Source organism: Sapajus apella, unplaced genomic scaffold, assembly GCF_009761245.1.
Source record: "Sapajus apella isolate SASKATOON/1434 unplaced genomic scaffold, GSC_monkey_1.0 scaffold94, whole genome shotgun sequence".
Taxonomy (NCBI): Eukaryota; Metazoa; Chordata; class Mammalia; order Primates; family Cebidae; genus Sapajus; species Sapajus apella.
Window position 1 is genome coordinate 1 of NW_022437034.1, and position 10893 is coordinate 10893.

The 10893-nt window shown below is 44.4% G+C and overlaps 1 protein-coding gene across 1 annotated transcript in view; it reads left to right on the forward strand.

Annotated features, from left to right (window-relative positions):
• Positions 1-450: 450 nt before the first annotated feature.
• Positions 451-10893, forward strand: part of TET1 (tet methylcytosine dioxygenase 1) — a 129180-nt gene continuing 118737 nt past the window's right edge. Inside the window, exon 1 of the mRNA XM_032256155.1 lies at positions 451-2502. Coding sequence (XP_032112046.1) covers positions 592-2502 — 1911 coding nt within the window. The 5' untranslated portion in view covers positions 451-591. The remainder of the gene's footprint in view (positions 2503-10893) is intronic.

Below are 10893 nucleotides of genomic sequence, written 5' to 3' on the forward strand. Positions count from 1 at the left end.
GTGGAGTCTGCATATGTTGCCCAAGCTGGTCTTGAACTCCTGGCCTCAAGTGATATTTCTGCCTCAGCCTCCTCAAATGCTGGGATCACAGGAATGAACCACTGCTCCTGGTCTTTACTGGCCGGGCTCATGCCTATAATCCTAGCACTAGGGAAGGCCAAAGTGAGCAAATGAACCCAATTAGAGACCAGCCAGGGCAACATGGTGAAAACCTGTCTCTACAAAAAAATACCAAAATTAGCTGAGTGTGATGGTGTAGTCCTAGCTACTAGGGAGGCTGAAGTGGGAAGATTGCTTGAGCCTGTGGAGGTCCAGGCTGTGGCGAGCTGTGATCATGCCTCTGCACTCCAGCCTGGGCAACAGAATAAGACCGTGTCTCAAAAAACTAAAACAATTAGTAGTGAATATTCTATTTCAAATAGTGGAATGCATAGAAAAAGACTCACTTCAGTGTTTATTGTTATTTCAGACGAAAACCTTGTGTGACTGAGCTCAAGAGCAGTGCATCCAGATTCTCCTCAGAAGTGAGACTTTCCAAAGGACCAATGACTCTGTTTCCTGTGCCCTTTCATTTTTTCCTACTCTATAACTATGTCTCGATCCCGCCATGCAAGGCCTTCCAGATTAGTCAGGAAGGAAGCTGTAAACAAAAAAAAGAAAAACAGTCAACTGCGAAAGACAACCAAGGCAGCCAACAAAACTGTGGCATCGGTCAAGACTTTCAGCCCTGGAAAATTGAAACAATTAATTCAAGAAAGAGATGTTAAGAGAAAAACAGAACCTAAACCACCCATGCCAGTCAGAAGCCTTCTGACAAGAGCTGGAGCAGCACGCATGAGTTTGGATAGGACTGAGGTTCTTTTTCAGAACCCAGAGTCCTTAACTTGCAATGGGTTTACAATGGCGCTACGAAGCACCTCTCTTAGCAGGCGACTCTCCCAGCCCCCACTGGTCATAGCCAAATCCAAAAAGGTTCCACTTTCTAAAGGTTTAGAAAACCAACATGACTGTAATTATAAGATACTCCCTGATTTGGGAGCAAAGCACTCAGAAAATGATTTGGTTCCAGTGAAAGACACCCAAGTCCTTCCTGATATGGAGACTCTAATTGATGTACAAAATTCCTGTTTAATTAAAGGTAAGAGCCAAGAGACAACTCAGTCTTGGTCCCAAAGAGTTGAGGATTCCAAAATCAATATCCCTACCCACAGTGGCCCTGAAGCTGAGATCCTTCCTGGGCCACTGGAAGGGACACGCTATGGTGAAGGACTATTCTCTGAAGAGACATTGAATGATACCAGTGGTTCCCCAAATATGCTTGCTCAGGACACAGTGTGTGCTCCTTTGCTCCAAAGAGCAACGCCCAAAGTTACCTCTCAAGGAAACCCCAGCATTCAGTTAGAAGAGTTGGGTTCAAGAGTGGAATCTCTTAAGTTATCTGATCCTTACCTGGATCCCATTAAAAGTGAAGATGATCGCTACCCCACCTCCAGTATTGATAAGGTTATACCTGAATTGAACCTTAGAAACTGCTTGGCTCTTGGTGGGTCTACGTCTTCTACCTCTGTGATAAAATTCCTCTTGTCAGGCTCAAAACAAGCAACCCTTGGTGCTAAACCACCTCATCAAGATTTCAAAGCTACTTCAAATGAACAGGAAGTTTCCGATACCACCTCTGTTCTAGGACAGGCCTTTGGTGCTATCCCACACCAATGGGAACATCCTGGGGCTGACCCAGTTCATATTGAGGCCCTGGGTGAGACCCCAAATCCACCCGAGATTCCTGGTGCTATTCCAGCCCAAGGAGAGGTCTTTGGTACTATTTTAGACCAACAAGAAACTCTTGATATGAATGAGGGTGTTGTCCCAGACTTGCCTGTTTTCCTTCCTGTTCCTCCAAATCCAATTGCTACCTTTAGTGCTCCTTCCAAATGGCCTGAGCCCCAAAGCACTGTCTCATATGGACTTGAAGTCCAGGGTGCTATACAGATTTTGCCTTTGGGCTCAGGACACACTCCTCAATCATCATCAAACTCAGAGAAAAATTCATTACCTCCAGTAATGGGTATCAGTAATGTTGAAAATGAGAAACAGGTTCATATAAGCTTCTTGCCAGCTAACACTCAGGGGTTCCCATTAGTCCATGAGAGAGGACTCTTCCACGCTTCACTGGGTGTTGCCCAACTCTCCCAGGCTGGTCCCAGCAATTCAGACAGCGGGAACTCCCAGGTCAGTGTAACCAGCACAATTCATGTTGTGAACACTGCAGTGGTGACTATGCCAGTGCCAATGGTCAGTACCTCCAATTCTTCCTATACCACTTTGCTGCCCACTTTGGAAAAGAAGAAAAGAAAGCGATGTGGGGTCTGTGAACCCTGCCAGCAGAAGGCCAATTGTGGTGAATGTACTTACTGCAAGAACAGAAAGAACAGCCATCAGATCTGTAAGAAAAGAAAATGTGAGGAGCTGAAGAAGAAACCATCTGTCATTGTGCCTCTGGAGGTAAGCAGACAGTCAAGGGGCTTGGAGACAGCTGACACTTGGTAAAGTGATCTGTATGTAGAGACAATTTGCTTCACTATTACATATTTTTCCTTTGGTACAATGTTACTTTAAGTGATTCATAAAAGAATTACTGGACCTACCTGAAGTATGTCTTGTGCAGTGATGCCGTAGCTTGCTTATTTTTAGAATTTGTTCTAGAAAACTGGAACATACAGTTTTTTTTTTTTTCATTACAGGATTTGATGGAAACATAGAGAAACTGTATGAAATGTGGTTTTGCAAAGATTTCCCCATGCCTCTTTTGGCTAGTTGCATGTCTTTTTTGGCAGTCACAGATTTAAAAATTAAGAGTGGAACAAATTCATTAACTCCATAGCAGCCTGAAAAACCAGAGGTATTAAACATCTTTCCTTTTGAAAGAATACAGTTGCATCCCTAATCTTGAAACTTTGCTTTGGAGGCATAGCAATAATACAGCTTTTGTCTCAGCTTTTGATGATTTCTACCTGCTCTACTAACTTCATAGGGTTGTTGGGATTAAAGAAAAATGGCTTGTAAACTCCAAAGTGATATACAAACTAGTTCTTATTATAGTTTATGAACCTAAGGTAGTAAAAGGATCTGTTGATTTAGAATTTATTTAAAAACTTTTAGGGAACTTGGTTAAAATTTACTGTTGCTTTTTCAGCCTTTTAAAACACCTGTCAAATATGATGTTTTATGATTTTTAGATCACACATTAAAGTTATCTTGATTATGTCTACTACAAATGCAGGTACAGTAGAATAGATGGAGTTAGAAGTATTGTAGGATGGGTATGGTGGCTCACAGCTGTAATCCTAACACTTTGGGAGGCCAAGGTGGGCAGATCACCTGAGGTCAGGAGTTTGAGACCAGCCTGGCCAATACAGCAAAACTCCATCTCTACTAAAAATACAAAAAGTAGCTGGGTGTGGTGGCAGGTGCCTATAATCCCAGCTACTCTGGAGGCTGAGGCAAGAGATTCACTTGAACCCAGGAGGCAGAGGTTGCAGTGAGCCAAGATTGCACCACTGCACTCCAGCCTGGGCCACCAGAGCAAAACTCCATCTCAAAAAAATAAAATAAAATAAAAATAAAAAGTATTGTGGCTGGGCATGGTGGTTCACACCTGTAATCCCAGCACTTTGGGAGGCCCAAGCAGGTGGATCGCTTGATGTCAGGAGTTCAAGACCAGCTGGGGTGAAACCCCATCTCTACTAAAAATACAAAATTAGCTGGGCGTAGTTGTGCATACCTGTAGTTCGAGCTACTCCAGAGGCTGAGGCAGCAGAATTGGAGGTGGAGGTTTCAGTGAGCTGTGATCACACCACTGCACTCCAGCCTGGACAACAGCGAAACTCCATCTCAAAAAAAAAAAAAAGAATAAATAAATAAAAATATTGGGAGGCTAGTCATGGTGGTTCACATCTGTAATCCAGGAACTTTAGGAGGCTGAGGTGGATAGATCACTTGAGGCCAGGAGTTCGAGACCAGTCTGGTCAACCTGGAGAAACTCCATCTCTTCTAAAAATACAAAAATTAGCCAGGAGTGGTGGTGCATGCCTGTAATCCCAGCTACTCAGGAGGCTGAGACACAAGAATCACTTTAGCCTGGGAAGCAGAGGTTGTAGTGAGTGGAGACTGTGCCACTGCACTTCAGCAGGGGCAACAGGGAGAGACCTTGCCTCAAAACAGCATTGTGAGATTTAAGCCAGGCATGGTGGCTCATGCTTGTAATCCCAGCATTTTGGGAGGACCAAGGCAGGAGGACTTCCTGAGCCCAGGAGGTCAAAATCAGCCTGGGCAATAGAGCAAGACCTTGTCTCTACTAAAGGTACAAAACTAGCTGGCTGTGGTGGCACACTCCTGTAGTCCTAACTACTTGGAGGCTATAGTGAAAGGGTCGCCTAAGCCTGGGAAGTCAAGGCTTCAGTAAATAGTGATCACGCCACTGGATTCCAGCCTGGGTGACAGCAATGAGACTCTATCTCAAAAAAAAGGATTGTGAACATAAAATTCAGTAAGCCATTTATATTTCTTTTTTGTTTTTCTTTTCTTTTTTTTTTTAATTTGAGATAGAGTTTCACTCTTGTTACCCAGGCTGGAGTGCAATGGCGCGATCTCGGCTCACCGCAACCTCCGCCTCCTGGGTTCAGGCAATTCTCCTGCCTCAACCTCCTGAGTAGCTGGGATTACAGGCACACGCCACCATACCCAGCTAATATTTTGTATTTTTAGTAGAGACGGGGTTTCACCATGTTGACCAGGATGGTCTCGATCTCTTGACTTCCTGATCCATCCGTCTCGGCCTTCCAAAGTGCTGGGATTACAGGCTTGAGCCACCGCGCCCGGCTTGTTTTTGTTTTCTTTTGTGAGACAAAGTCGCACTCTCTCACTCAGACTGGAGTGCAGTGGCACAATCTCAGCTTACTGCAACCTCAGCCTCCCAGGTTCAGGCGATTCTCTCTTGCTTCTTCTGCCTCCCATGTAGCTGGAATTACAGGCACCCACGACCATGCCTGGCTAATTTTTGTATCTTTAGTAGGGACAGGGTTTTGCCACGTTGGCCAGGCTGGTCTCCAACTCCTGACCTCAGATGATCCACCTGCCTCAGCCTCCCAAAGTGCTGGGATTACAGGCATGAGCCACCGTGCATGGTCTTCTGTTTCATTCTTGATTTAAATTATCGGTTTAAACATGCTGATTTTGGCTGCTCATTGGTGGTTCACGCCTGTAACCACAGCACTCTGGGAGGCTGACGGAAGAGGATCACTTGAGGCCAGGAGTTTGAGACCAACGTAGGCAACATAACAAGACTTCATCAGAAAACACATAGCTGGGCCGGGTGCGGTGGCTCACGCCTGTAATCCCAGCACTTTGGGAGGCCGAGGTGGGTGGATCACGAGGCCAAGAGATCGAGACCATCCTGGTCAACATGGTGAAACCCCGTCTCTACTAAAAATACAAAACATTAGCTGGGCATGGTGGCGCGTGCCTGTAATCCCAGCTACTCAGGAGGCTGAGGCAGGAGAATTGCCTGAACCCAGGAGGCGGAGGTTGTGGTGAGCCGAGATCGCGCCATTGCACTCCAGCCTGGGTAACAAGAGCGAAACTCTGTCTCAAAACAAAAAAAAAAGAAAGAAAACACATAGCTGGACTGGGCGGGGTGGCTCATGCCTGTAATCCCAGCATTTTGGGAGGCCAAGGTGGACAGATCACCTGAGGTCAGGAGTTCAAGACCAGCCTGGTCAACATGGTGAAACCCTATCTCTATTAAAAATACAAAAATTAGCAGGGCTTGGTGGTGCATGCCTGTAATCCCAGCTACTTGGGTGGTTGAGGCAGGAGAATCACTTGAACCCGGGAGGTAGAGGTTGTAGTGAGCCAAGATTCTGCCATTGCACTCCAGCCTAGGCAACAGAGCAAGGCTCCATCTCAAAACAGAAAAAAACACAAAAAACATAGCTGGGTATGTTGGCATGCACCTGTGTTTTCAGTTACGAGAGAGGCTGGGTTGGGAGGATAGCTTGAGCCCAAGAGTTCAAGGCTGCAGTGAGCTATGATGGCACCATTACATTGCAGCTTTAATGACAGAGCCTGACCCTGTCTCAGTAAATAAATAAATAAATAAAGCTGATTTCTTAATTGTCTGAGCCATTGCAAATGAGAGATCAGACAATCAATCATGTATTGATGGACATTTAAAGTGTTTCTAAAATACTTTGTTATTATTTTTTTAAAGACGGGGTTTCACCATGTTGGTCAGGCTGGTCTTGAACTCCTAATCTCAGGTGATCCACCCACCTTGGCCTCCAAAGTGCTTGGATTACAGGCATAAGCCACTACTTTGTTAATGAAAAATCTTACTGAACCTGTAATCCCAGCACTTTGGGAGGCTAACAGAAGAGGATTGCTTGAGCCCAAGAGTTTGAGATAAATAAACTGGGAAATATAATGTGACGTCCACCTCCACACCAAATTTCTATTTTATTCTATTTTATTTATTTATTTAATTTTGAGATAGAGTATTGCTCTGTTGCCCAGGCTGGAGTGCAGTGACGAGATCTTGGCTCACTGCAACCTCCTACCTCCTGAATTCAAGTGATTCTCCTGCCTCAGCCTTCCAAGTATTTGGGATTACAGGCAAGCACCACCATGCCTGGCTAATTTTTGTATTTTTCGTAGAGATGAGGTTTCACCATGTTGATCAGGCTGGTCTCGAACTCCTGACTTCAGGATGACTCACCCACCTCGGCCTCCCAAAGTGTTGGGATTATAGGCGTGAGCCACTGTGCCTGACCTTTGATTTTTTAAATAATATTTTTATTTATTTTTTTAAGCCCCAACCATGGCAAAGATAGAGTTTGAAGTTTTTAGCAAATTCTGATAAGAATTGTAATATTTAGTTGGGCTTTCGACAAGCCACCCATTAGGACTTTTTTTAAAAAATTTGAGACAGAGTTTTGTTCTTGTTGCCCGGGCTGGAGTGCAATGGTGTGACCTGGGCTCACCGCAACCTCTGCCTCTCGGGTTCAAGCAATTCTCCTGCCTCAGGCTCCCTAATAGCTGGGATTACAGGTATGCACCACCATGCCCAGATAATTTTGTATTTTTAGGATGGTGTTTCTCCATGTTGGTCAGGCCTTGAACTCTCAACCTCCCAAAGTGCTGGGATTAGAGGTGGCTCCACCACTCATGGCCTCCGTTAGGACATTTTGAGTAGCAAAATGAAGAAAGATCTCATTTGATGCTGAGTGATATACATGGGGAACATAGGGGATGGTTTTACTTTGAATAGTGTTGCTAAATTGCCAGTTTCTGGTCTAATTTGGGGTGCTAGGATTACAGGTATGAGCCATTGCACCCAGCTCCAAAATTAAAAAAAAAAAAAAAAAATAGCCGGGTGTGGTGGCTCATGCCTCTGGTTCCAGCTACTTGGGTCACTGAGGTGGGAAGATTTCGTGATCTTGGGAAGCTGAGGCAGCAGTGAGCTATGATCATGCCACTGTACTCCAGCATGGGTGACAAAGCAAGACCCTGTCTCAAAAAAAAAAAATAATAACTTTACTGAAATGTATAATCTTCTTTTACTCAGTCTAGTCACTTCAAGCTTGTGGGAATAGATAAAATGTGGCCACTTACCGATGGCTTACAAAGTAACATTTAACAATATCTAGTCAGAGACCTCCCTTGTAAGCTCCCTTGTAATGCTACAATTTGGCAATTGTAACATTACAAAATGACATAATTGTAAAAAAAAAGTCTGTCTCTAATGGGTATGAATACATTTGTTCTATTCTTCCCCAAACCTGCTCTCTCTCCCATTACATGTTTGGTTCAGTGGTGTAACACATGATCATCCAAAATAGAATATTCAGTATCCTCACCTCCTTCTTTCATCCATCTAAATTCTCTTGTTCTACTAAATCTGAATCCTACTACCTCTCCATTTTCTTGACCACTGTTACAGTGAGGCCTTTATTTCTTATTGGGATAATTTCAGTGCTATCTTTATTATCAACAAGTATTTATTGCACTTCTCCTAGGCCATTCACTGGAAATACAATCATGAGCATTCTAGCCACTAGGGAAATCAGGAAGTTGAATGACAAGCTCTCTTTAGGGTAGTTCAAGTTTTCCTTCTGAAAAACAGAATTCTCTCATCTAAGTACATTTAGTGTTCTGTTTATGTGATATATTTCCCTCAAAATAAAACAAAAGAAATAGAGCAAAACTTTCAGGAACTTCCAATCATTAGATGAAGCCTAGGTTCATTAGAATGGAATACAGGACCTTTAAGATTTTTGCAAAACGCACTTCTGTCTTGTTTCCTTTGGTGTCTTTTCAGCTTCTATTTGCTGTAGCAGTATCCAGCTGCATACATTTCCCCGGTGCACATTCTTGCCTCAGATCTCCAGGCCCAAGTCATGCCCTTCTTCTTTTCTTTCTCTCCTTTTTTTGAGACAGAGTCTCACTCTTTCACCTTCCCTATTTTATTATTAATTTTAATTTTATCTTTTAGTATAAACCAATGAATTTTTACTATATTCAATTTTTTTTTTTTTTTTTTTTTTTAATTGAGACAGTCTTGCTCTGTCACCCAGGCTGGAATGCAATGGTGCATCTCGGCCCACTGCAGCTTCAGTGAGTTTTAATTCTTGCTCTGTCAAGACTCTGTCAGAGTCTTGCTCTGTCACCCAGGCTGGAGTGAGGTGGTATGGTCATGGCTCATTACAGCTCTGACCTGGGCTCAAGTCAAACGCCCACCTCAGCTTCCTAGTAACAGGTACTATCTGTCTGTTCCTGGCCAACTTAAAAATCTTTTGTAGTAGGCTGGGCATGGTGGCTTATGCCTATAATCCCAGCACTTTGGGAGGCTAAGGCAGGTGGATCATTTGAGGTCAGGAGTTCAAGACCAGCCTAGCCAACATGGTGAACCCCCCGCCTTTACCAAAAATACAAAAAAAAAAATTAGCCGAGTGTGATGGCAAACACCTGTAATCCCAGCTACTTCAGAGGCTGAGGCAGGAGAATCACTTGAACACAGGAGGTGGAGGTTGCACAGTGAGCTGAAATCGAACCATTGCATTCCAGTCTGGGTGACGGAGCAAGACTCTGTCTCAAACAAACAAACAAACAAACAAAAAGAAAGAAAAATCTTTTGTAGAGTTGGTGTTTTGTCACATTGGCCAAGCTGGTCTCTAACTTCTGGGCTCAAGTAATTCTCCCACCTTGGCCTCGAGAAGTGCTGCGATTACGATCATGAGCCACCACATCTGACCTTAATTCTTTCTCATATGTATCTGAAATTGACATTTATGTATGATGTGAGGTAGGAGTCAAGATTGACTCTTTTTCTTTCTTTGTTTTTTTTTTTTGAGATGGAGTCTCGCTCTGTCACCAGGCTGGAGATCTCAGCTCACTGCAACCTCTGCCTCCCAGGTTCAGGTGATTCTCCTGCCTCAGCCTCCTGAGTAGCTGAGACTACAGGCATGCAACATCATGTCCAGCTAATTTTTGTATTTTTAGTAGAGACAGGGTTTCACCATGTTGGCCGGGGTGGTCTTGAACCTCTGATATCAAGTGATCCACCCACCTTGGCCTCTCAAAGTGCTGGGATTATAGGTGTGAGTAATTGGCGCCTTGCCCCATTTACAGTTTTTTTTTGTTTTTGTTTTTGTTTTTGTTTTTTTTTGAGATGGAGTTTCACTCTTGTTACCCAGGCTGGAGTGCAATGGTGCAATCTCGGCTCACCGCAACCTCCGCCTCCTGGGTTCAGGCAATTCTCCTGCCTCAACCTCCTCAGTAGCTGGGATTACAGGCATGCGCCACCATGCCCAACTAATGTTTTGTATTTTTAGTAGAGATGGGGTTTCACCATGTTGACCAGGATGGTCTCGATCTCTTGACCTCGTGTTCCACCCTCGTCGGCCTCCCAAAGTGCTGGGATTACAGGCTTGAGCCACTGCGCCCGGCCACTGTTTTGGTTTTTTTAAAGACGGTTTCACCATGTTGGCCAGGCTGGTCTTGAACTCCTGACCTTAGGTGATCTGCCTGCCTTGGCCTCCCAAAATGCTGAGATTACAGGCGTGAGCCACCACGCCCAGCTCATTTACAGTTTTAAAATAAAATTTGATAATTTTTGTGAAGAAGCAAATATACATTTTTTTTTTTTTTTTTTTTTTTTGAGACGGAGTTTCGCTCTTGTTACCCAGGCTGGAGTGCAATGGCGCGATTTCGGCTCACCGCAACCTCCGCCTCCCGGGTTCAGGCAATTCTCCTGCCTCAGCCTCCTGAGTAGCTGGGATTACAGGCACACGCCACCATGCCCAGCTGAATTTTTGTATTTTTAGTAGAGACGGGGTTTCACCATGTTGACCAGGATGGTCTTGATCTCTTGACCTCGTGATCCACCCGCCTCGGCCTCCCAAAGTGCTGGGATTACAGGCTTGAGCCACCGCGCCCGGCCTGCAAATATACATTTTAAAAATAGAATTTTTTTTTCTTTAGAAATATTCAAGCCAGACATGGTTGCTCACAGGTGTAATCCAAGCACTTTGGGGGGCCAAGGCCAGTGGATCACCTGAGGTCGAGACCAGCCTGGCCAACATGGTGAAACCCCGTCTGTACCAAAAATGCAGAAATTGGCTGTGTGTGGTGGCATACACCTGTAGTCCCAGCTACTTGGGAGGCTGAGACAGGAGAATTGCTTAAACCCAGGAAATGGAGGTTGCAGTGAACCGAGATCACGCCACTGGACTCCAGCCTGGGTGACAGATATAGACAGATACATACATAGATAGATAGATAGATACATAGATAGACAGATAGATAGATATAGAGATATGTGTATATATGTGTGTACGT